The sequence below is a fragment of the Perca flavescens genome, chromosome 13, assembly GCF_004354835.1.
Source record: "Perca flavescens isolate YP-PL-M2 chromosome 13, PFLA_1.0, whole genome shotgun sequence".
NCBI classification, from domain to species: Eukaryota; Metazoa; Chordata; class Actinopteri; order Perciformes; family Percidae; genus Perca; species Perca flavescens.
In genome coordinates, this window is record NC_041343.1 from 33716503 (window position 1) to 33743002 (window position 26500).

General features: G+C 38.9%; 2 protein-coding genes and 2 non-coding genes across 7 annotated transcripts in view; 3 read left to right on the forward strand and 1 right to left on the reverse strand.

Annotated features, from left to right (window-relative positions):
• The window catches only part of ncf1 (neutrophil cytosolic factor 1), a gene marked incomplete at its 5' end in the record, with an annotated part of 20636 nt that extends 12025 nt beyond the window's left edge, over positions 1-8611 (forward strand). The window contains 3 exons of the mRNA XM_028594620.1: positions 3438-3545; positions 4834-5006; positions 8017-8611. Of these exons, the coding sequence (XP_028450421.1) occupies positions 3438-3545; positions 4834-5006; positions 8017-8258 (523 nt within the window). The remainder of the gene's footprint in view (positions 1-3437; positions 3546-4833; positions 5007-8016) is intronic.
• Positions 8612-8896: 285 nt separating this feature from the next.
• trnaw-cca (transfer RNA tryptophan (anticodon CCA)) lies at positions 8897-8968 on the reverse strand. Its single transcript has one exon. It is a non-coding gene; the product is annotated as a tRNA-Trp (tRNA).
• A 752-nt stretch (positions 8969-9720) lies between these two features.
• trnae-cuc (transfer RNA glutamic acid (anticodon CUC)) lies at positions 9721-9792 on the forward strand. The gene has a single exon. It is a non-coding gene; the product is annotated as a tRNA-Glu (tRNA).
• Positions 9793-11489: 1697 nt separating this feature from the next.
• st6gal1 (ST6 beta-galactosamide alpha-2,6-sialyltranferase 1) overlaps positions 11490-26500 on the forward strand; it is a 39232-nt gene continuing 24221 nt past the window's right edge. For 2 of the 4 annotated variants that reach the window (XM_028596366.1, XM_028596370.1), the window contains exons 1-4: positions 11490-11786; positions 13075-13167; positions 20377-20583; positions 23972-24322. In XM_028596366.1, coding sequence (XP_028452167.1) covers positions 13096-13167; positions 20377-20583; positions 23972-24322 — 630 coding nt within the window. In that variant the 5' untranslated portion in view covers positions 11490-11786; positions 13075-13095. The remainder of the gene's footprint in view (positions 11787-13074; positions 13168-20376; positions 20584-23971; positions 24323-26500) is intronic. The other 2 variants (XM_028596368.1, XM_028596367.1) reach the window with 2 other exon arrangements.

Sequence of the window (26500 nt, forward strand, 5' to 3'; positions counted from 1 at the left end):
TGTGTGTGTAATAATAATGGGTGTGTATTAATGTAGTGTGTAAATGGCCGTAGTGTAATGGTGTGTGTTGCTGTAGTGTGTAATGGGTGTGTGTGTTGCTGTAGTGTGTAATGGGTGTGTGTTGCTGTGGTGTGTAATGGGTGTGTTGCTGTAGTGTGTAATGTGTGTGTATTGCTGTAGTGTGATGTGTGTGATGTGCGTAACGTGATGTGTCCGATGTGTGTTGTAATGTAGTGTGTACGTGGGTGTGTATTGCTGTAATGCGTGTAACGGGTGTGTGTTGCGTGTGTGTAATGTGTGCGATGTGCAATGTGTGATGTGTGTAATGTGTGTAATGTGTGTGATGTGTGTGATGTAGTGTGTGTAATGTGTGTGTGATGTGTGTAATGTGTGTAATGTGTGTAATGTGTGTAATGTGTGTGATGTGTAATGTGTGTGATGTGTGTAATGTGTGTAATGTGTGTGTATTGATGTAGTGTGTAATGGGTGTGTGTTGCTGTAGTGTGTAATGTGTGTATTGTGTGTGATGTGTGTAATGTGTGATGTTGCCGTAGTGTGTGTGTGGGGTGTATTGTTGTAGTGTGTAATGGGTGTGTGTTGCTGTAGTGTGTAATGGTGTGTATTGCTGTAGTGTGTAATGGGTGTGTGTGCTGTAGTGTGTAATGGGTGTGTAATGTGTGTAGTGTGTTGCGGTAGTGTGTGCCGTAAGTGTGTAATGGGTCGGCATTGTCAGTGTACGGTGTGTTAATGTGGTGTGTAATGGTGTGTGTTGCTGTGTGTAATGTGTGTGATGTGTGTAGTGTGTAATGGGTGTGTGTTGCCGTAGTGTAATGAGTGTGTGTTGCCGTAGTGTGTAATGTGTGTGATTGCCGTAGTGTGTAACGTGTGTGTTGCGTGTAGTGTAATGGGTGCGGTGTGTGTGAGTGTGTAATGGTGTGGTATTGCCTGTAGTGTGTAACGGTGTGTGTTGCTGTAGTGTGTAATGGGTGTGTGTTGCAGTGTAGTGTGTAATGAGTGTGTGTTGTGTAATGTGTGTGTGTTGCTGTAGTGTGTAATGTAGTGTGTAATGTGTGTGTGTGTGTAGTGTGTAATGGGTGTGTGTTGCTGTAGTGTGTAATGGGTGTGTGTTGCTGTAGTGTGTAATGGGTGTGTGTTGCTGTAGTGTGTAATGGGTGTGTGTTGCTGTAGTGTGTAATGGTGTGTGTGTGTTGTAGTGTGTAATGGGTGTGTGTTGCTGTAGTGTGTAATGTGTGTGTTGCCGTAGTGTGTAATGGGTGTGTGTTGCTGTAGTGTGTAATGAGTGTGTGTTGCTGTAGTGTGTAATGTGTGTGTTGCTGTAGTGTGTAATGGGTGTGTGTTGCTGTAGTGTGTAATGTGTGTGTGTTGCTGTAGTGTGTAATGGGTGTGTGTGTGTGTAATGTGTGTGTGTGTGTGTGTGTGTAATGGGTGTGTGTTGTGTGTAGTGTGTAATGTGTGTGTTGCTGTGTGTGAGTGTGTGTTGTGTGTGTGTGTAACATGTGTAATGTGTATGTGTAATGGGTGTGTAATGTGTGTGTAACGTGTGTGTGTTGTGTGTGTGTGTAATGGTGTGTGATGTGTGTAGTGTGTAATGAGTGTGTGTTGTGTGTAATGTGTAATGTGTGTGATTGTGTACGTGTGTGTGTAATGTGTGTGTGTTGTGTGTAGTGTGTAATGTGTGTGTTGTAGTGTGTAATGGTGTGTGTTGACGTAGTGTAATGTGGTGTGTGTTGACGTGTAGTGTGTAATGGTGTGTGTGTTGTGTGTGTAACATGTGTAATGTGTGTGATGTGTAATGGGTGTGTAATGTGTGTGTAATGTGTGTGTGTAACATGTGTAATGTGTGTGTATGTGATGTGTGTAATGTGTGTGTTGTAACGTGTGTAATGTGTGTGTGTGTTGTGTGTAGTGTGTAATGTGTGTGTGTTGCTGTGTGTGTGTAACGAGTGTGATGTTGTGTAGTGTGTAATGTGTGTGTGTGTGATGTGTGTGTAATGTGTAATGTGTGATGTGTGTAATGTGTGTGTGTTGCTGTAGTGTGTAATGTGTGTGTGTGACGTGTGTAATGTGTGTGATGTGTGTAATGTGTGTAGTGTGTGATGTGTGTAATGTGTGTATGTGTGTGTGTAATGTGTAATGTTGCGTGTGTGATGTGATGTGTGTAATGTGTGTGATGTGCAGTGTGTGATGTGATGTGTGTAGTGTAATGTAAAAATGTGTGTAATGTGTGTAATGTGTGTGTTGTGTGTGTGTGTAATGTGGTGTGTGTAATGTGTGTGTGTAACATGTGTAATGTGTGTGTAACATGTGTAATGTGTGTGTGTTGTGTAGTGTGATGTGTGTGTGCGTAATGTAATGTGTGTGTAATGTGTGTGATGTGTGTAATGTGTGATGTGTGATGTGTAATGTGTGTGTGTGTGATGTGTAAATGTGTAATGGTTAACGTGTGTGTTGCTGTAGTGTGTAATGTGTGTGTAATGTGTGTGTGTGTGTAATGTGTGTGTGTGCTGTGGTGTGTAATGTGTGTGTGTGTGTGATGTGTAATGTGTGTGTGTAATGTGTGTAATGTGTGTGATGTGTGTGATGTGTGTGATGTGTGTGTGTGTGTGTAATGTGTGTAATGTGTAATGTGTGTGATGTGTGTGATGTGTGTGTGTGTAATGTGTAATGTGTATGTGTGTAATGTGTGTAATGTGTAATGTGTAATGTGTGTAATGTGTGTGTAGTGTGTAATGTGTAATGGTGTGTGTGTGTGTGTAATGTAGTGTGTAATGTGTGATGTGTGTAGTGTGTGTGTGTGTTGTGTAGTGTGTAATGTGTGTGTGTAGTGTGTAATGTGTGTGATGTGTGATGTGTGTAATGTGTGATGTGTAATGTGTGTAATGTGTGTGTGTGTGATGTGTGTAATGTGTGTGATGTGTGTGATGTGTGTAATGTGTAATGTGTGTGATGTGTGTGATGTGTGTGATGTGTGATGTGTGATGTGTGTGTGTAATGTGTGATGTGTGTGATGTGTGTGATGTGTGATGTGTAATGTGTGTAATGTGTAATGTGTGATGTGTGTGATGTGTGTGATGTGTGATGTGTGTGATGTGTGTGATGTGTGATGTGTAATGTGTGTAATGTGTGTGATGTGTGATGTGTGTGATGTGTGTAATGTGTGATGTGTGTAATGTGTGTGTGTAATGTAATGTGTGTGTGTGTAATGTGTGATGTGTGTGTGTGTATGTGTGTGATGTGTAATGTGTGTGATGTGTGTGATGTGTGTGATGTGTGTGATGTGTGTGATGTGTGATGTGTGATGTGTGATGTGTGATGTGTAATGTGTGTGATGTGTGTGATGTGTGTGATGTGTGTGATGTGTGTGATGTGTGTAATGTGTGTAATGTGTGTATAATGTGTGTAATGTGTGTTAACAGGAAGGGAGAGGAGACGGGCCACTTCCCCTCCATGTTCCTGCAGGCTGCCGGTAAGAGAGAGAGACACGAGGCCGAGAGGACCACGCTGAACAAACCTCCACCACGCAGGTACCGAAAACACACCGAGAAGTCCAGCTCATTTAAAAAGATGCAATATATTAAAGCTCCATATTCTGCTCATTCTCAGGTTCATTATTGTATTTTAAGTTTGTACCAGAATAGGTTTACATGGTTTAATTATCAAAAAACACCATATTTTTGTTGTACTGCACATTGCTGCAGCTCCTCTTTTCACCCTGTGTTCAGGTCTCTGTTTTAGCTACAGAGTGAGACCTCTTCTCTTCTTCTTCTGTACTATCTTTGATTGCACTCGCACATGCTCAGTAGCTCAGATCGTAGATCATGTCAGCTAGCTCCATAGACAGTAAAAGAAACTTCAGGAAGGCAGGATCAGCTGGGAGACTTCTTCTAAACCAGGGAGCACATGGAAGTAGTTCTTTTGGAGATTATGGTGAACTAGTGTGTGTTGTAGCAGTGCTTTGCTATTGAGAACGAGGTAGCATGCTAGCGTTAGCATTAGCGCTACGAGCTAACGGTTGCAGGTAGCCAGCTCGTTTCGGCTTGTGACGTAGAAAGCCGAGCAGATGTTGACCAGCTCACCAGGAGACTGAAGGCAGGACACATTCAGGAACCATGGATGGATTATTTATACAAACAAAAGTTTGGACACACCTTCTCATTCAATGCGTTTCCTTTTTATTTTCATGACTATTTACATTGTAGATTCTCACTGAAGGCATCAAAACTATGAATGAACACATATGGAATTATGTACTTAACAAAAAAGTGTGAAATAACTGAAAACATGTCTTATATTTTAGATTCTTCAAAGTAGCCACCCTTTGCTTTTTTATTAATAAGGGAAATAATTCCACTAATGAACCCTGACAAAGCACACCTGTGAAGGTAAAACCATTTCAGGTGACTACCTCATGAAGCTCATTGAGAGAACACCAAGGGTTTGCAGAGTTATCAAAAAAAGCAAAGGGTGGCTACTTTGAAGAATCTAAAATATAAGACATGTTTTCAGTTATTTCACACTTTTTTGTTAAGTACATAATTCCATATGTGTTCATTCATAGTTTTGATGCCTTCAGTGAGAATCTACAATGTAAATAGTCATGAAAATAAAAAGGAAACGCATTGAATGAGAAGGTGTGTCCAAACTTTTGGCCTGAACTGAGACTTAAAATAACTCCCCAAATCACCAGAAAAAGTGTTTTTTTTTAAAACATGGGCACTTTAAATTCCAAAAAAAAAAAGAAGCTCCTGCACGTTTTAACAATTAAAATGTGGATGAGTATTTCTTACCGTCCGGTACGTTTCTCCCTCTCAGGTCCACCATCCGAAACGCCAAAAGCATCCACAACAAGACGAGCCGGCGGCCGAGCCAGGACTCGTACCGGCGCGCCAGCCGGCGCTACCTGCAGCAGAAGGGCAGCCGCCTGGCCGAGCCCGGCAGCAACGCCAAGAACACCAAGTCACCGCTGCAGGAGAAGAAGAACCACGGTGGGTCTCACACATCACACGGAACAGGAACAGACATCCCAAAATATCACTTCAAGTCATGAAATATTACCACTTTAATTTAATGAAATATTACAACTATAATTCATGAAATATTACAACTTAATTTAATGAAATATTACCACTTTAATTTAATGAAATATTACAACTATAATTCATGAAATATTACAACTTAATTTAATGAAATATTACCACTTTAATTTAATGAAATATTACAACTATAATTCATGAAATATTACAACTTAATTTAATGAAATATTACCACTTTAATTTAATGAAATATTACAACTATAATTCATGAAATATTACAACTTAATTTAATGAAATATTACCACTTTAATTTAATGAAATATTACAACTATAATTCATGAAATATTACAACTTAATTTAATGAAATATTACCACTTTAATTTAATGAAATATTACAACTATAATTCATGAAATATTACAACTTAATTTAATGAAATATTACCACTTTAATTTAATGAAATATTACAACTATAATTCATGAAATATTACAACTTAATTTAATGAAATATTACCACTTTAATTTAATGAAATATTACAACTATAATTCATGAAATATTACAACTTAATTTAATGAAATATTACCACTTTAATTTAATGAAATATTACAACTATAATTCATGAAATATTACAACTTAATTTAATGAAATATTACCACTTTAATTTAATGAAATATTACAACTATAATTCATGAAATATTACAACTTAATTTAATGAAATATTACCACTTTAATTTAATGAAATATTACAACTATAATTCATGAAATATTACAACTTAATTTAATGAAATATTACCACTTTAATTTAATGAAATATTACAACTATAATTCATGAAATATTACAACTTAATTTAATGAAATATTACCACTTTAATTTAATGAAATATTACAACTATAATTCATGAAATATTACAACTTAATTTAATGAAATATTACCACTTTAATTTAATGAAATATTACAACTATAATTCATGAAATATTACAACTTAATTTAATGAAATATTACCACTTTAATTTAATGAAATATTACAACTATAATTCATGAAATATTACAACTTAATTTAATGAAATATTACCACTTTAATTTAATGAAATATTACAACTATAATTCATGAAATATTACAACTTAATTTAATGAAATATTACCACTTTAATTTAATGAAATATTACAACTATAATTCATGAAATATTACAACTTAATTTAATGAAATATTACCACTTTAATTTAATGAAATATTACAACTATAATTCATGAAATATTACAACTTAATTTAATGAAATAATACCACTTTAATTTAATGAAATATTACAACTATAATTCATGAAATATTACAACTTAATTTAATGAAATATTACCACTTTAATTTAATGACATATTACAACTATAATTCATGAAATATTACAACTTAATTTAATGAAATATTACCACTTTAATTTAATGAAATATTACAACTATAATTCATGAAATATTACAACTTAATTTAATGAAATATTACCACTTTAATTTAATGAAATATTACAACTATAATTCATGAAATATTACAACTTAATTTAATGAAATATTACCACTTTAATTTAATGAAATATTACAACTATAATTCATGAAATATTACAACTTAATTTAATGAAATATTACCACTTTAATTTAATGAAATATTACAACTATAATTCATGAAATATTACAACTTAATTTAATGAAATAATACCACTTTAATTTAATGAAATATTACAACTATAATTTATGAAATATTACAACTTAATTTAATGAAATATTACCACTTTAATTTAATGAAATATTACAACTATAATTCATGAAATATTACAACTTAATTTAATGAAATATTACCACTTTAATTTAATGAAATATTACAACTATAATTCATGAAATATTACAACTTAATTTAATGAAATATTACCACTTTAATTTAATGAAATATTACAACTATAATTCATGAAATATTACAACTTAATTTAATGAAATAATACCACTTTAATTTAATGAAATATTACAACTATAATTTATGAAATATTACAACTTAATTTAATGAAATATTACCACTTTAATTTAATGAAATATTACAACTATAATTCATGAAATATTACAACTTAATTTAATGAAATATTACCACTTTAATTTAATGAAATATTACAACTATAATTCATGAAATATTACAACTTAATTTAATGAAATATTACCACTTTAATTTAATGAAATATTACAACTATAATTCATGAAATATTACAACTTAATTTAATGAAATATTACAATTTTATTTAATGAAATATTACAATTTTATTTAATGAAATATTACCACTTTAATTGAATGAAATATTACAATTTTATTTAATGAAATATTACCACTTTAATTGAATGAAATATTACAATTTTATTTAATGAAATATTACAATTTTATTTAATGAAATATTACCACTTTAATTTAATGAAATATTACAACTTAATTTAATGAAATATTACAACTTAATTTAATGAAATATTACAACTCCATTTAATAAAATATTACAACTTTATTTAATGAAATATTACAATTTTTTGTAATGAAATATTACAATTTTATATAATGAAATATTATAACTTTATATAATGAAATATAATTTTATTTAATAAAATATAACTTTATTTAATGAAATATCACAACTTAATTTAATGAAATATTACAACTTTATTTAATAAAAATATTACAACTTAATTCATGAAATATTACAACTTCATTTAATAAAATATTAAAACTTTATTTAATGAATTATTACAACTTTATTTAATGAAATATTACAACTTTAATTCATGAAATTTACAACTTGATTTTGGTGGAAATATTACAACATTATGTCACCTTGTCTCATAAGATTACACAACTTGTTTTGGCTCCGTCCAAACCCACTGATATTAATAATAATATGAATATTAATATTAATATTAATAAAGGGTGATTATTTGTGACCAACAGAGAACATCCCGGAGCACTCAGGCTCCAGCTCGGAGAGCGAGGCGAGGAAGGAGACTCCGGTCGTCCCACCGCGGCCGAGCGCCGAGTTAATCCTGGAGCGCTGCAGCGAAAACACGTGCCAGAGAGTCAGCATCCACCGGGCACACTCCGGCTCCGCCACGCCAGCTAGCACGCCAGCTAGCACGCCAGCTAGCACGCCAGCTAGCACGCCAGCTACGCACACGCTGGAGAACACAGAATGAGGCCGCGATCACACTCTGCGTCTTTTTAGACGAGAAGAAGTTCCTATGAGGCTCTTTTGTAGTAAAACAAATATAGGAAAGAGAAGGTGTTTTGATTCCAAAAAGCAGCCGAGATCGTCTTTTGTTGCTATAACGACAGCTGCAGTATCCTTAGAGCGCTATGTGGAGCTAATGCTAACGCTAGCTAAGACAAAGAGATGGAGCGACGGGAAACAGATTCGCTTTTTCAAAGTTTTTGTCATTTCACAATAATATTTCTGTTCATGTGTACAAGCTTCTATCTGCTCTGTAGAGCTCTGTTTTATTTATTAGCTTCATAAATGTAAACAATAATAAAAGAGAACTTAAATATCGGCAGTCGTTCCTCGAATTATTCTCAGTTTTCTTTTGTTAAGAAGGTGTCAGATACACACACACACACACACACACACACACACACACACACACACACACACACACACACACACACACACACACACACACACACACACACACACACACACACACACACACACACACACACACACACAGACACACACAGTGTGGTGTTAGTACTTTTACTGCAGTAATCTGAATACTTATCCCACTATGTAAGAAAAACGGCAAAAGAAATTCAAAGTGACTTTAAAGAAAAGTTTTGACCCCGACGTGATTTGAACACGCAACCTTCTGATCTGGAGTCAGACGCGCTACCGTTGCGCCACGAGGTCCTGCATTCCATTCAGTCACCGTTCTCTTTATAAAGCTGTATATATGTTTATATTCCTGTATTAATTTCTCAATGGGTTACACATACCCTTAGGGGAACTTTGGTATAATGTAGGTGGTACGTGAGATTAAAAGAAATCATTCTAAAATAACTAGATATTGATGAATGAAATTGGTGATTTTAACTAGTGTTTCAGTTGACGTTTAAATCAGATACTAATGGCACACAACTTCAATGTGCCTCTTTCTAATAGCTGGCTAGGCTTTTTTTCTACCAAAAGGTTTTGGCAAATTCCATGTAGGTGTAACTTATTACTGTGGCAATAAACTCCTAGCGATGTTTTAGCTAGGTTGTATAGAGCTACAAGAGTATGGTGGGAAGAAATGACCATTATATTAACTGTAGCGTTCATTCTCAAACGTCAACATGAAGAATAATGAAGATAGTGAACACGGTATCACTTACACGACAGCTAACGTCAGGTTACGCTTCGTTGACGTAATGGAGGTGCTTGTTTTTAACGTTAACGTAACTTTAGCTAATTACCTTAATAACTTCAGGCTACAAAAACAGAGTTAACTTAAAACATGACTTAAACAAGCATGTCGTGCGTACGTAACAATCATGGATGTGGTGGGTAACGTATCGTTACGTAACTTAACGTGTAAAAGCGCAACCGTATCCAGGCTCCTCACAACTGTCTGTGGTAAAAGGTTAGCTATAATATTAACTGTGACCTTTAACTACCATCCTTCCCTGGTGGTCTAGTGGTTAGGATTCGGCGCTCTCACCGCCGCGGCCCGGGTTCGATTCCCGGTCAGGGAACTACTGTTTTGCTCTGTCGATCATTTAAACATGACGTCAACATATATTACCTGCATACACATTCTTACATAAATATAGATTTATATTTATTTAAATCTATTCTAATGAAAAAAATGAATAGAAATATGCTGAAATTAATAATAAAACACAGAAATGTAAGGTTAAAGCAAAGTGCAGTGACTAGGGATGGAGGACAATAGCCTATATAAAGAAAGATATTGCATCATCACTATTTAAGTAGGCTATCAGACAACGTTATTACTCTAAGAATCCTACAGTGTGATGACAGTTGTTGTCATAGTGATGGAGGAATAATCGATCAATAATCGATCAATGATCGATCAGTAAAACAGAACAGATGTCTGGCTCTGCATTTTCTCTGCAGAGAGATTGCGTGACTTCACTGCTGCAGAGAAACCTGTTAATTCACGTAGCAGAACTAACCCGGATGTCAAGTGGCTATCTCTTCCCTTCAAAATAAAACAGAAAAGTATTAAAAATATATTCTATTTATTTATTTTTGCTCTAAATGTTACGACTTTTCTCAAAATATTTGACTTTCTTCACCAACAATTTGACTGTTTTAAAAAGTGTATTCAACTGTTTTTGTCAATAATAAAAATTTCACTTTCTTCTATCTTTGTCGGTTTATTTTTAAAGGTTTTTGTCGCTTATTTTTGAGTTTTTCTACACAAAAAAATTGACAATTTATTTATAAGTTTTTGTCATCATTTTCAAGGTTTTTTTTGACAATTTTTCGAGGGTTTTGCTGCCTTTTTAATGTTTTATTTTTACATTTTTGTTTTTTTATTTTCTTCTAAAATTTCTGCATTTAAAATCTTTACATCTTTACATTAGTAAAAGTAAAATAACAACATTATACTTAAAGAACTAATAAAAGTAAACTTATTCAGTTTGCATGATGGCTCATTTCATTTCAGACTAACAACTATTCCAAACTTTTGTCTCAATATATTCTGACTTTACTTAAAATATTCAACTTCTGTTTATTTCAAAATATTAACAAGTAACAAACAATGCTCACTACAAACACTACAAATAAACTAGTACTTAGAGTGAGTGTGTGTGTGTGTCTGTTTGTGTGTGTGAGAGAGAGTAAGTGTCTGTGTGTGAGAGAGAGTGAGTGTGTGTGTGTGTGTGTGTGAGAGAGAGTGAGTGTGTATGTCTGTGTGTGTGTGTGTGTGTGTGTGTGTGTGTGTGAGAGAGTAAGTGTCTGTGTGTGTCTGTGTGTGAGAGAGAGTGAGTGTGTATGTGTGTGTGTGTGTGTGTGTGTGTGTGAGAGAGTGAGTGTGTATGTCTGTGTGTGTGTGTGTGTGTGTGTGTGTGTGTGTGAGAGAGTAAGTGTGTATGTCCGTGTGTCTGACTGTGTGTCTGTGTGTGTCTGTGTTTGTGTCTGTGAGTGTGTGTGTGTCTGTGTGTGTGTGTGTGCATGTGTGTCAGTGTGTGTGTGAGAGTGAGTGTGTATGTCTGTGTGTGTGTTTGTGTGTGTGTGTGTGTCTGTCTGTGTGATTCATGATTGTTGTGTTACTATATATTTCGTGTCTATTTAGATTCATATTACTGGGTGGAACTGCTGCTAAAAATGCCGTTGTTCATTTTGTACAATGACAATAAATCTTCTGATTCTGAAACCATTTCGCGGCTCTTATTTTGAAAGCGTCGACGGAAACGCCTTCTTCTTCTTCCTGCCGCCAGCTTGTCGTTTGGCGCCGCAGCAGAGAGAGAGACCGAGCGAAAGGAGGAGCGGGAGGAGGACTCTCCGCCGGGATACGGTTCGTACTTCTCCAGATGCCACCGGACACCGACAGCGGCCTCGGACCGGACGGACGGACAGCGGCGGAGACGGCGCGGGGACCGGGGCGCGCGGGACTCCCCGGGAACAATGGCGGCGGGAACAACAACAACATCCTCGGTACCGCGAAGATAAATCAACGGTAGGCTCCCGTTAACGGAGCAGCATCACTGATTAACAGGTCAGCGAGTATCAGCCAATTACCTTCGATTAAAGACAGAGATGACATATATAATTACATTTTAATATTAATATTACACATCTATATTTTTATCAATGAATGTATGGATGGATATGGGATGGCCTCCCTTTTAAATACATCCCATAACCTCTGGGCATCGTCTCTATGGTGATGGCCTCCCTTTTAAATACATCCCATAACCTCTGGGCATCGTCTCTATGGTGATGGCCTCCCTTTTAAATACATCCCATAACCTCGGGGTATTTTTTTTGAAGTAAGCTTTTAGACATTTTTTCTTTCGTGGTTATTTGGGCAAGTTTTTTATACGTTTTTGCCGCTTATTTGGGAGTTTTTGTCTCGTTTTTCCACACAGAAATTAGAATTTTTTTGCTCGTCAGCTTTTTTTTTAATACATTTGTTTTTGCTTATTTTATCCCTTTTTTCACAAAAAGATTAGACAGTTTTTTTGTCTTTTTTATTTTTATTTTGTCATTAAACTCCACCAGACTCCATGTAAATAATCAGGACTTTTATCGTCGTAAAACACACTTCATTCAAAGTGGACAGAAACTAAATAAAACTACCAAAAGCCATCTTGGTTCATCTTTCCACTGTTCCAACAATTACCACTCTGGTTTGGTTGAAATAAACTCTTAATTCACCCCTTTACATGTGGAGATATGCTGGCTCTATACACACTAAAAGTCCTGATTATTTACATGGAGTCTGGTGGAGATATGCTGGCTCTATACACACTAAAAGTCCTGATTATTTACATGGAGTCTGGTGGAGATATGCTGGCTCTATACACGCTAAAAGTCCTGATTATTTACATGGAGTCTGGTGGAGATATGCTGGCTCTATACACACTAAAAGTCCTGATTATTTACATGGAGTCTGGTGGAGTTTGGTGATGGTGATTTCTGGGCTGTTTCATGTTAAACTAAAAGGATCTTACTCTTTAACTAAAAGGTCTATCTCTGTAGGGATCCATCCCATAATGTTGTCAGACACTTAGAATAATAATCTAAGTCTGTCAGCAGCAACAACAGAACTTTTATTGGACTCTTACTGCTGCTTCTCGCTCGATACTGGACCAATTTCAAAGATTTTTGTTCACATCAGTCACTTAGACACAATATGGGGAAATAAAGGTTAAAAATGACCAAAGTTACCCTATTTTTATTTTCTGCAATCACGCATTAGAGCATTTTAGAGTCTAAAGTATGTCATAAGAAGCGTGTAGAAGTGAAGGATGTTAACAGTGTGTTTCTATCTCTGTCCGCAGAGGAGATGAGGGGAAACCTGAATGCTGCAGCCCGTTTCTAAGCAACAACAGCATCACAGCGTGCGGTACGGCACGCACACCATGACCTACAAGGTAACGTCGCCACTGTTCTCCACACGGGACAGGAAAAAGCACCTAAAATGAAAAAAAAAAAAAGCCAAAAACATTGAAAAAAGGGTCTGAATGAATGAAGGAGATTTGATTCCATTCCCTGATTGGCTGAAGCATAACTGCCACAGCAACCGACCAATCAAACGTCTATATATATATTTTTTTCTTCCTGCGATATATATTGTGATATGAAAAAGAGACTAATTTTTTTACAAGAGGACATAAATAGCCATATTTAGAAATACTAAATCATACTCAGCTACTGGGGTGATTGTGTAGGGGAGTGCATCTACAAAGAAAATTGAAATTAAAATGGAAATGTTCTTATGTGAACCATTCTTTAATGCTTTACAAAAACCAAAGCAAGTAAGTGCTGTGACTCCTCTTCTGAAGAGATTTTGGAGAGGGACATTAGGAAGAAATACACTGGTTGCCTGACATGACACCATTGTATTCATATAATATCAAGCCAGGTTAAAGTGAATGATATTTATAATGCATGCATGTTGCTTCCTCTGAATTTCAGGTTGTGGTCGACTAGCGGGGCCTAGCCTTGGTTGTTTGATAAATAGATTAAAAATTGATCATGATTGTCGGTTGTCTGCATGTTCTTGCAACACACTGTGTATCCAAGGAGACTTAAAGTGCCCATATTATTTCGTGTCTCTGGTAGAGATGTTCCGATACCGATACCAGTATCGGTATCGGCTCCGATACCGCCTTAAACGCTGGTATCGGTATCGGGAAGTACTGGAGTTTATGCACCGATCCGATACCACGTAATAAAGCCCAGCAGAAGAAAATCTACGTTAAAGTAGTTTATTTATGTTCTTTTTCCGTTATAATTGACTGTCAAACTGGAGAATAAAAGAAAGTTCTGGGGAATTAATTGTTTGTGTTTGTTCATGTTTCACAAAGAGTTTAACCTGAGCCAGACAGACAACAGAGATAGAAATCATATCACATCCATACAGAGATAGTAGTATACAGCTGTTAAAACATAATAAAATATATGACACACTGGTATCGGATCGGTACTCGGTATCGGCCGATACTTAAGTTCAGGTATCGGAATCGGTATCGGGAAGCAAAAAAGTGGTATCGGGCCATCTCTAGTCTCTGGTGCTTCATACAAACTTGGAAAACAATCCATCCACGGTGTTCTGAGTGAGATCTGGTTTCTGAATGTGTCCTGCCTTCAGTCTCCGGGTGAGCTGGTCAACATCTGCACGGCCTTCTAGGTCACTAGCCGAAACCATGGGGCTAACCGCAACCATTAGCATGCTAGCGTTAGCGTTAGCAATTACCAGCAGTTCCCGGTACAGTCCCCGTATAAGAATTGTTTTTATTATGCAAGTACAACAAAAAACAGATAGGCAAACAACCTGGTCAACCTGGTTTCCAGTCCAAGTCCATTCAAGTGTCAACCAGTGTTAAACAACATCCTCTTCACAGTAGGGGAAGAAACAAACAATTCACAATACTCAATCCCCTTTTACTGTATCCATACAGTACAGTACAGTAGACAAGACAAACAAACAAGTATTTAGACACTTTCCGGACAGGTTACAACACACAGGACAAGTCATACTCTCATTCACACACACACACACACACACACACACACACACACACACACACACACACACACAAACTACACCTATGGTGCTCCTTAAGTGAACTGCTGAGAGAAAAAAAAAAATAATAATAATAATAATTTAACGTTTCCATGTTAAATTCACAAACAAAATAAAGTAAAATACAGAATGAGTTGAGCAAAGGTAGCGTTGGGCTGATTACAGAGCATCAAATATTGATTTCCACACAGAGTTAAATTGTTTTTTGTTTATTTTTGTCCACTGAGCGAGTTTTCTCGATGTTTAGGTAATATTTCATTACATTTTTCCATTTTTCCAACCCTGGGGTATCTGTATTTTTCCAATTTTGTAACAACAGCTTCTTATAAACTAATGAGGAAAATATGAATTGCCATCCCATACGATATTTCATTTTTGTTACATTTTGGAGTAAGCAGGCTTCTGGTGTAAATACAAATTTCTGCTTACAAATGTTAGAGAGCCATCTCTCAATATCATGTCATTACTACCGCATTTCAAACAGGTCGGGGGGGAAGATGCATCAAACTTATGAATTTTATCCCTAGTATAATAAGTTCTAGTCATTAATTTATATTGAATCAATCTAAGATTTTCATTGGTTGTGGCTTTATATGTTAAATTTAAGCACTCCTTCCATTTTATTTTTGCATTAAAATCCTTTATATCTCTGTCCCAGCTTTCATATATTTTAGTTAACAGATTACAACTAATTACTACATTATTGAGATAATCATACACAACACTTATATATTTTTTCTTTTCCTTACTTTGTTCCAAAAGGGTCTTTATCTTTTCTGGAACATCATTCACTATATCACAGTTCTCTTTGACCCAGTTTTTTAACTGCATATATTTAAATATATCTGAATCTTTTAGTTTAAATGTATCCTTTAATGTATCAAATGAAGATATATTATTTGAACTAATGATATCCGATAATGCTTCGTTACCTCGATTCATCCAAGTTTTCCACCTTCATTCAGTACCTTGGATTTTAACAGACGGATTATTCCAAATCTTAATATGTGTTGGAGTACCGATCTCCATCTTTAAAATCTCCTTAGTTTTTTTCCACATATTTAATGTACTGTTGATAACAAAGTTATCAGTCTTTAATTTCTTCTTGGAGAACAAGAAGGATAATAAACTATTTGGTTGTAATTGGTGATTTTCAATAACCAGCCATGGATCTTCATTAGTATTATTAATAATACGATCTATATAAAACATCTGGGCTGCTATCTGATACAGTTCCATATTAGGGATGTTTAATCCTCCTTCCCGTTTGGAGCAAGACAATAGATTCCTTTCTATTCTTGGGGTTTTTCCAGCCCAAATAAAAGATGTAATTATGGAATTTATTTCCTTGAAAAAGGTTTTTGGTGGAGTCAGCGGGATACACTGAAAAAAAAAATAAACTTAGAAAGCCACATCATTTTTTCCAAATTTATTCTACCGATTAGATTCAACTTTAGATCACTGTAATTATTTAGATGGTGTTTGAAATTATTTTTCAGTGTTACAAAATTACTTTTATACAATTGTTTTTTGTTTGCGCTCATGTAACAACCTAAATATTAAATTTCACTTTGTACTTTAAATTGTTTATATACTTCTGGGTTTATTTGTTTTTGACCTAAAGTCAAAATTTCAGTTTTACCACTGTTCATTTTATAACCTGAAATTTTTGAGAATTGACTCATTATATTAATTACACTCGGGATTGAAATGTCTACATCACTTAGATACAACAACAAATCGTCAGCAAATAAGCTTAATTTATATTTGTTTTTGCCTATAATGATACCAGTAATGTTATCTGTCTGTCTTATTTTCTCAGCCAAGGGTTCAATAGCCATCAAAAACAGTGCTGGAGATAATGGACAGCCTTCCAGTACCACGAGTTAACGAAAATACCTCAGAAAGAACGCCATTGGTGTAAACTTGTGCTTTAGGGGCTCTATACACCGTTTGTACCATATTAATAAATTCTACTGGAAATTCAAATGTTTCAAGAACTTTATACAAATATGACCATTCAAGGCTTTTTCGGCATCGACCGCCTTCAAAGTCAAATCTATATATTTTTTTTTTTGCATATTGTGTTAAGGATATGCATGGTCTAACATTAGTTCTAAGATCCCTGTTAGGAATAAACCCAGCTTGGTTATGATGGATAATACTAGGTAAAATGAATTCCTATCTGCTATTTATTACTTTTGTTGTAATTTTTTTGTCGCAATTGATTAAGCTGATAGGCCTGAAATCAGAAGGCTTATTACATTCACGACCTGGTATTGGTATCACAGAAATAGTTTTGAAGATACGTAGTCTCTGGCAACTTTTGCTGATTAACAAATTAGTTTACAACTTCCAGGAACAAAGATCTAATATCTGGCCAAAATGTTGAGTAAAACTCGATAGGGAGGCCATCTATTCCTGGGGCCTTTTTTCCAGAAAATGCCTTAATTGCAGCTTCAATCTCAGAGGTTGTAAAGACTTTCCGTATATCTTCCTTTTGATGATCTGATAAACACTGTAATTTGACCTATTTAAGAAAGGAATCTGGGTCATCATCTTTAATCTTTGATGTATACAAGTGTTCATAAAACTGCTTAAATCTTTTATTAATAATATCAATATTTGTAATAACATCATCAGATTCTTCCTCTTTTAAAGATATAGACTGAGTCTTTGTAACCCTTTTAACTATTGATGCCAGATGTTTACCGGATTTATTAGCTGAAATATAATTAAGCTTATTTGAATTTTGTCTAAAGTCTTTAACTTGATCTATTAACATATTATCCATTTCTATTTTCTTTTCTTGCAATTTATTTTTAATTGTTTGGTCTCCATTTTGAAGTTGTGTTTCCGTTAACTTAATGTCCTGTTTTATTTTAGCCATGTTCTGCTCAAGACTAGCTTTCCTTTTTGATGCAAAGGCTATCATTACTCCCCTTATATATGCTTTGAAGGAGTCCCAGATAATACAAATATTTGGCTTATGTTGAGGATGAGGTTGCTGCACATTAGTTAAAATGAAAATATTAATTTGTTCTTTTACGTAAGCAACAAATTCCATATCCATTAAATATTTTCTATTCATTCTCCAAATTCTATGTTGTAGGGTGTTTTCCCTCGGAGTCATGGTGCAGATAACTGAAGCATGATCAGATATCATAATATTGTCAATTTCACATAGTGTACAATTTTTAATTCCCCCTTGAGACACAAAAAGATAATCCAATCTGCTAAAAGTCCTGATTATTTACATGGAGTCTGGTGGAAATATGCTGGCTCTATACACACTAAAAGTCCTGATTATTTACATGGAGTCTGGTGGAGATATGCTGGCTCTATACACGTTAAAAGTCCTGATTATTTACATGGAGTCTGGTGGAGATATGCTGGCTCTATACACGCTAAAAGTCCTGATTATTTACATGGAGTCTGGTGGAGATATGCTGGCTCTATACACGTTAAAAGTCCTGATTATTTACATGGATTCTGTTGGAAATATGCTGGCTCTATACACATTAAAAGTCCTGATTATTTACATGGAGTCTGGTGGAGATATGCTGGCTCTATACACGCTAAAAGTCCTGATTATATACATGGAGTCTGGTTGAAATATGCTGGCTCTATACACACTAAAAGTCCTGATTATTTACATGGAGTCTGGTGGAGATATGCTGGCTCTATACACATTAAAAGTCCTGATTATTTACATGGAGTCTGGTGGAGATATGCTGGCTCTATACACGCTAAAAGTCCTGATTATTTACATGGAGTCTGGTGGAGATATACTGGCTCTATACACACTAAAAGTCCTGATTATTTACATGGAGTCTGGTGGAGATATACTGGCTCTATACACACTAAAAGTCCTGATTGTTTACATGGAGTCTGGTGGAGATATGCTGGCTCTATACACATTAAAAGTCCTGATTATTTACATGGAGTCTGGTGGAGATATGCTGGCTCTATACACACTAAAAGTCCTGATTATTTACATGGAGTCTGGTGGAGATATACTGGCTCTATACACACTAAAAGTCCTGATTATTTACATGGAGTCTGGTGGAGATATGCTGGCTCTATACACACTAAAAGTCCTGATTATTTACATGGAGTCTGGTGGAGATATGCTGGCTCTATACACACTAAAAGTCCTGATTATTTACATGGAGTCTGGTGGAGATATGCTGGCTCTATACACGCTAAAAGTCCTGATTATTTACATGGAGTCTGGTGGAGTTTGGTGATGGTGATTTCGGGGCTGTTTCATGTTAAAATAAAAGGATCCTGAACACTAAAGATTGTTGTTCCCATCAGTCACTTAAACACACACACACACACACACACACACACATACACACAAACACACACACACAGTTAACCTTTAAGGTGAACTGTGTGACAATCGATTTCATCGCTACTGAAAATAATCATTAGTTGCAGCCCCAGTTTTATCATCAGATTTAATGACTGAAAATCATTTTACCCTCAAGTGATATATCGATGAGAAAATGTAGCACACTTAAATCAAACACACACATACACACATACACACACATATATACACTCACACACAGACTGACCTGTGTGTGTGTGTGTGTGTGTGTGTGTGTGTGTGTGTGTGTGTGTGTGTGTGTGTGTGTGTATGTGTGTGTGTGATGGTGACTGACCTATGACTCTGCTGCTCTATAGGAGTCACACAGCAGGAACACATTGATTTAACACACAGCCAACCGGGCACTCATGTGTTCATTAGAGTTTCCACAGGGTCTGAAACATGTGTGTGTGTGTGTGTGTCTCTCTGTGTGTGTGTGTGTGTGTGTGTGTGTGTGTGTGTGTGTGTGTGTGTGTGTGTGTGTGTGTGTATCTCTGTGTGTGTGTATATATATGTGTGTGTGTGTGTGTGTGTGTGTGTGTGTCTCTTTGTGTCTGTGTGTGTGTGTGTGTGTGTCTCTTTGTGTGTGTGTGTGTGTGTGTATATCTATGTGTGTGTGTGTGTGTGTGTGTGTGTGTATATATCTGTGTGTGTGTATATATCTCTGTGTGTGTGTGTGTGTGTGTGTGTGTGTGTCTCTTTGTTTCTGTGTGTGTGTGTGTGTGTGTGTGTGTGTATATATGTATGTATGTATATGTGTGTTTGTGTGTGTGTGTGTGTATGTATGTATGTGTGTGTGTGTCTCTCTGTGTGTGTGTGTGTGTGTGTGTGTATATATATCTGTGTGTGTGTGTGTGTGTGTGTGTGTGTGTCTCTCTCTGTGTGTGTGTGTGTCTCTCTCTGTGTGTGTGTGTGTGTATATCTGTGTGTGTGTGTGTGTGTGTGTGTGTGTATATATCTGTGTGTGTGTGTGTGTGTGTGTCTCTCTCTGTGTGTGTGTGTGTGTTGTGTGTGTGTGTGTGTGTGTGTGTGTGTGTGTGTGTGTGTGTGTGTGTGTGTGTGTGTGTATATATATCTCTGTGTGTGTGTGTATATATCTGTGTGTGTGTGTGTGTGTGTGTGCATATATCTCTGTGTGTGTGTGTGTGTGTGTATCTCTGTGTGTATATTCCCCAGATCCCCGGTGCAGCGATGGACCGAGTCAGCCTGCTGTGGCGTCTGAGGCGGCGAGCTCGTCGTGGCGTTCTCTGCATGGCCTTCTTCTGCATCTCCATGGCGCTGCTCTACGCCATCTGTGCCGAGAACAGCGTGCCCGTCACCGACGCCATCTTCGGGGTCCGGGCGCGGACCCGGGCTCAGCCACGGGCGCACTCCGTCATCAAGGTCTGTCGCCATGGTTACCCAACCGGGTATTAATACATAGGTTTAGGGACTAACATCACGGTAATGGTTAAGGTTCATCTTAATGAAGAATAGTACTAAACTATGTATAAGAAAGAGAGAGGGAGGGAGGGAGGGAGGGAGGTAGTAAGGAAAGGAAGAAGGAGTGGAGGGAGGAGGGGAGGTAAGACGGAAGGAAGGACGTAAGGGAGGGAGGGAGGAAGGAAGAGACGGAGGAAGGAAGGAAGGAAGGGAGTAAGGGAGGGAGGGAGGGAGGGAGGGAGGAAGGAAGAGACGGAGGAAGGAAGGAAGGGAGTAAGGGAGGGAGGGAGAAAGGAAGGAAGGAAGGAAGAGATGGAGGAAGGGAAGAAGGAAGGGAGGAGTAAGGGAGGGAGGGGGGGGGAGGTAGGGAGGGAGGAATGATTGAAGGAAGGAAGGGAGTAATTGAGGGAGGGAGAGAGGAAGGAAGAGACGGAGGAAGGAAGGAAGGAAGGGAGTAAGGCAGGGAGGAATGAAGGAAGGAAGGTAGTAAGGGAGGGAGGGAGGGATAAAGGAAGGAAGAGACGGAGGTAGGGAAGAAGGAAGGGAGGAGGGAAGGAAGACAGAAAGGGAGGAATTAAGGAAGGGAGTAAGGGAGGGAGGGAGTGAAGGAGGGAGGGAGTAAGGGAGGGAGGGAGTGAAGGAGGGAGGGAGTAAGGGAGGGAGGGAGAAAGGAAGGAAGGAAGAGACGGAGGAAGGGAAGAAGGAAGGGAGGAGTAAGGGAGGGAGGGGGGAGGTAGAGAGGGAGGTATGATTGAAGGAAGGAAGGGAGTAATTGAGGGAGGGAGAGAGGAAGGAAGAGACGGAGGAAGGAAGGAAGGAAGGGAGTAAGGCAGGGAGAAATGAAGGAAGGAAGGTAGTAAGGGAGGGAGGGAGGGATAAAGGAAGGAAGAGACGGAGGTAGGGAAGAAGGAAGGGAGGAGGGAAGGAAGACAGAAAGGGAAGAATTAAGGAAGGGAGTAAGGGAGTGAAGGAGGGACGAAGGGAGGGAGGGAGGGAGGGAGGGAGGGAAGATAGATAGAGAACGAACAAACGAAAGACGGACAGGAAAGAAAAGAACATTCAAATATTGATTTGATGTATTTTGACATAAACGGTTCAGTTTAGACACCAAAACTACCTGAATGTTCACCATACCAGACCTCTAGTCTCTGTTCACCATACCAGACCTCTAGTCTCTGTTCACCATACCAGACCTCTAGTCTCTGTTCACCATACCAGACCTCTAGTCTCTGTTCACCATACCAGACCTCTAGTCTCTGATCACCATACCAGACCTCTAGTCTCTGTTCACCATACCAGACCTCTAGTCTCCTCTCTGTTCACCATACCAGACCTCTAGTCTCTGTTCACCATACCAGACCTCTAGTCTCCTCTCTGTTCACCATACCAGACCTCTAGTCTCCTCTCTGTTCACCATACCAGACCTCTAGTCTCTGTTCACCATACCAGACCTCTAGTCTCCTCTCTGTTCACCATACCAGACCTCTAGTCTCCTCTCGGTTCACCATACCAGACCTCTAGTCTCTGTTCACCATACCAGACCTCTAGTCTCTGTTCACCATACCAGACCTCTAGTCTCTGATCACCATACCAGACCTCTAGTCTCCTCTCTGTTCACCATACCAGACCTCTAGTCTCTGTTCACCATACCAGACCTCTAGTCTCCTCTCTGTTCACCATACCAGACCTCTAGTCTCCTCTCTGTTCACCATACCAGACCTCTAGTCTCTGTTCACCATACCAGACCTCTAGTCTCCTCTCTGTTCACCATACCAGACCTCTAGTCTCCTCTCGGTTCACCATACCAGACCTCTAGTCTCTGTTCACCATACCAGACCTCTAGTCTCTGTTCACCATACCAGACCTCTAGTCTCTGATCACCATACCAGACCTCTAGTCTCCTCTCTGTTCACCATACCAGACCTCTAGTCTCCTCTCTGTTCACCATACCAGACCTCTAGTCTCTGTTCACCATACCAGACCTCTAGTCTCCTCTCTGTTCACCATACCAGACCTCTAGTCTCCTCTCTGTTCACCATACCAGACCTCTAGTCTCTGTTCACCATACCAGACCTCTAGTCTCCTCTCTGTTCACCATACCAGACCTCTAGTCTCCTCTCGGTTCACCATACCAGACCTCTAGTCTCTGTTCACCATACCAGACCTCTAGTCTCTGTTCACCATACCAGACCTCTAGTCTCCTCTCTGTTCACCATACCAGACCTCTAGTCTCTGTTCACCATACCAGACCTCTAGTCTCCTCTCTGTTCACCATACCAGACCTCTAGTCTCCTCTCTGTTCACCATACCAGACCTCTAGTCTCCTCTCTGATCACCATACCAGACCGTTAGTCTCTGTTCACCATACCAGACCTCTAGTCTCCTCTCTGTTCACCATACCAGACCTCTAGTCTCTGTTCACCATACCAGACCTATAGTCTCCTCTCTGTTCACCATACCAGACCTATAGTCTCCTCTCTGTTCACCATACCAGACCTAAAGTTTCCTCTCTGATCACCATACCAGACCTCTAGTCTCTGTTCACCATACCAGACCTCTAGTCTCCTCTCTGTTCACCATACCAGACCTCTAGTCTCCTCTCTGATCACCATACCAGACCTCTAGTCTCTGTTCACCATACCAGACCTCTAGTCTCCTCTCTGTTCACCATACCAGACCTCTAGTCTCCTCTCTGATCACCATACCAGACCTATAGTTTCCTCTCTGATCACCATACCAGACCTCTAGTCTCTGTTCACCATACCAGACCTCTAGTCTCCTCTCTGATCACCATACCAGACCTCTAGTCTCCTCTCTGTTCACCATACCAGACCTCTAGTCTCCTCTCTGATCACCATACCAGACCGTTAGTCTCTGTTCACATACCAGACCTCTAGTCTCCTCTCTGTTCACCATACCAGACCTCTAGTCTCTGTTCACCATACCAGACCTATAGTCTCCTCTCTGTTCACCATACCAGACCTCTAGTCTCCTCTCTGATCACCATACCAGACCTCTAGTCTCTGTTCACCATACCAGACCTCTAGTCTCCTCTCTGTTCACCATACCAGACCTCTAGTCTCCTCTCTGATCACCATACCAGACCTATAGTTTCCTCTCTGATCACCATACCAGACCTCTAGTCTCTGTTCACCATACCGGACCTCTAGTCTCCTCTCTGTTCACCATACCAGACCTCTAGTCTCCTCTCTGTTCACCATACCAGACCTCTAGTCTCCTCTCTGTTCACCATACCAGACCTCTAGTCTCCTCTCTGTTCACCATACCAGACCTCTAGTCTCCTCTCTATTCACCATACCAGACCTTTAAGTCTCCTCTCTTCTTCCAGCAGGTTTTGCGTGTTGACCCCCAGAAGCTGCCTGGCGTCGTCCCCGGTGACCCTCACCGGCCAATCCCGGTGCTCTCGTCGCCGAACCGGACGCATGACGCCGGCGCCGGCGACCCGGTGACGCGCCGGCGGCACCGGGAGCCCCCCGGGCTGCTGGCCCGTCTGCTACCGCGGCCGTTCACCCGAGCCCTGGAGACGCTGTTCGGCGGCCGCCGGCGCGGCGAGCTGAGCGGCAGAGCCGGCGACGCTGAGTTCTTCGGGCCGCACGGCCTTCTGGGAGAAGTGTGGGACGACGAGATGTCCAGCAGCATGCTGGGGAGCCGGCTCAGGAAGGTGGTGCAGAACTACCAGGTGAGGCTACCGGACGCAGTAATAACTTTCACCGAAACACTTTCACCATACCTGCAAACTTCGAAAATCGCCGTTTTGAATGGGAAAATGCGTGAATCGTGTAGATCCGCAGAGTTTTTATTTTGGGGGGGGGGGGGGGAGCTATTACGGCACCGATGCCTTAACGACCTTTATCTACTGGACCGAATAGCAACGCAGATTTCGGTGCCTTATTTCGGTGCCACTTAAATGACTGCGCTTCTCTCTGATGCTCCTAAAACGGACATTAGAGGGAACCTAAACATTGCCACACAGGAAGGTAGTTATGGTAACCCTACACTCGACAGCAGGTAACGTTAGCCTACTGTTAGCTAGTTAACACTACACCTGACAGCAGGTAACGTTAGCCTACCGTTAGCTAGTTAACACTACACTCGACAGCAGGTAACGTTAGCCTATCGTTAGCTAGTTAACACTATACTTGGCAGCAGGTAACGTTAGCCTACCGTTAGCTAGTTAACACTACACCTGACAGCAGGTAACGTTAGCTACAGTTATCTAGTTAACACTACACCTGACAGCAGGTAACGTTAGCTACAGTTAGCTAGTTAACACTATACTTGGCAGCAGGTAACGTTAGCTACAGTTAGCTAGTTAGCTAGTTAAGACTACACCTGACAGCAGGTAACGTTAGCTACAGTTAGCTAGTAAACACTTCACCTGACAGCATGTTATGTTAGCTACAGTTAGCTAGTTAACACTACACCTGACAGCAGGTAACTTTAGCTACAGTTAGCTAGTTAACACTACACCTGACAGCAGGTAACGTTAGCCACAGTTAGCTAGTTAACACTACACCTGACAGCAGGTAACGTTAGCTACAGTTAGCTAGTTAAGACTACACCTGACAGCAGGTAATGTTAGCTACAGTTAGCTAGTAAACACTACACCTGACAGCATGTTATGTTAGCTACAGTTAGCTAGTTAACACTTCACCTGACAGCAGGTAACGTTAGCTACAGTTAGCTAGTTAACACTACACCTGACAGCAGGTAACGTTAGCTACAGTTAGCTAGTTAACACTACACCTGACAGCAGGTAACATTAGCTACAGTTAGCTAGTAAACACTACACCTGACAGCGGGTAACGTTAGCTACAGTTAGCTAGTAAACACTACACCTGACAACAGGTAACGTTAGCTACAGTTAGCTAGTAAACACTACACCTGACAGCAGGTAACGTTAGCTACAGTTAGCTAGTTAACACTATACTTGGCAGCAGGTAACGTTAGCTACAGTTAGCTAGTTAACACTACACCTGACAGCATGTTATGTTAGCTACAGTTAGCTAGTAAACACTACACCTGACAGCATGTTATGTTAGCTACAGTTAGCTAGTTAACACTACACCTGACAGCAGGTAACTTTAGCTACAGTTAGCTACTTAACACTACACCTGACAGCAGGTAACGTTAGCTACAGTTAGCTAGTTAACACTACACCTGACAGCAGGTAACGTTAGCTACAGTTAGCTAGTTAAGACTACACCTGACAGCAGGTAATGTTAGCTACAGTTAGCTAGTAAACACTACACCTGACAGCATGTTATGTTAGCTACAGTTAGCTAGTTAACACTACACCTGACAGCAGGTAACGTTAGCTACAGTTAGCTAGCAGCTGGAGTAAACACGGTTAATGGGTGATATGTCACCTTTTTCAGCCCTTCTGAGTTTGCAGGTATGTTCACGTTGAGTCACAACGCTTTGGTCAATATTTTTAAAAGTGTTTTTCTAACTTTTTTCGGGCATTTTTCACCGTTTTGCAGCTTTAAAAAAAAAACAACAACCTTCTCTTTTTGTTAAATGAGAGAAAATCATGAAAAACAAAAATGTTAAAATTTAAAAATTTAAATAGTTAAAATATGTGTGTGTATCTCTCTGTGTGTGTGTGTCTCTGTGTGTGTGTGTCTGTCTCTCTGTGTGTCTCTCTGTGTGTCTCTCTCTCTGTGTGTCTCTGTGTGTGTCTCTCTCTGTGTGTCTCTCTGTGTGTCTCTCTCTGTGTGTCTCTCTCTCTGTGTGTCTCTGTGTGTGTCTCTCTCTGTGTGTCTCTCTGTGTCTCTCTCTCTCTCTGTGTCTCTGTGTGTGTCTCTCTCTGTGTGTCTCTGTGTGTCTCTCTGTGTGTCTCTGTGTGTCTCTGTGT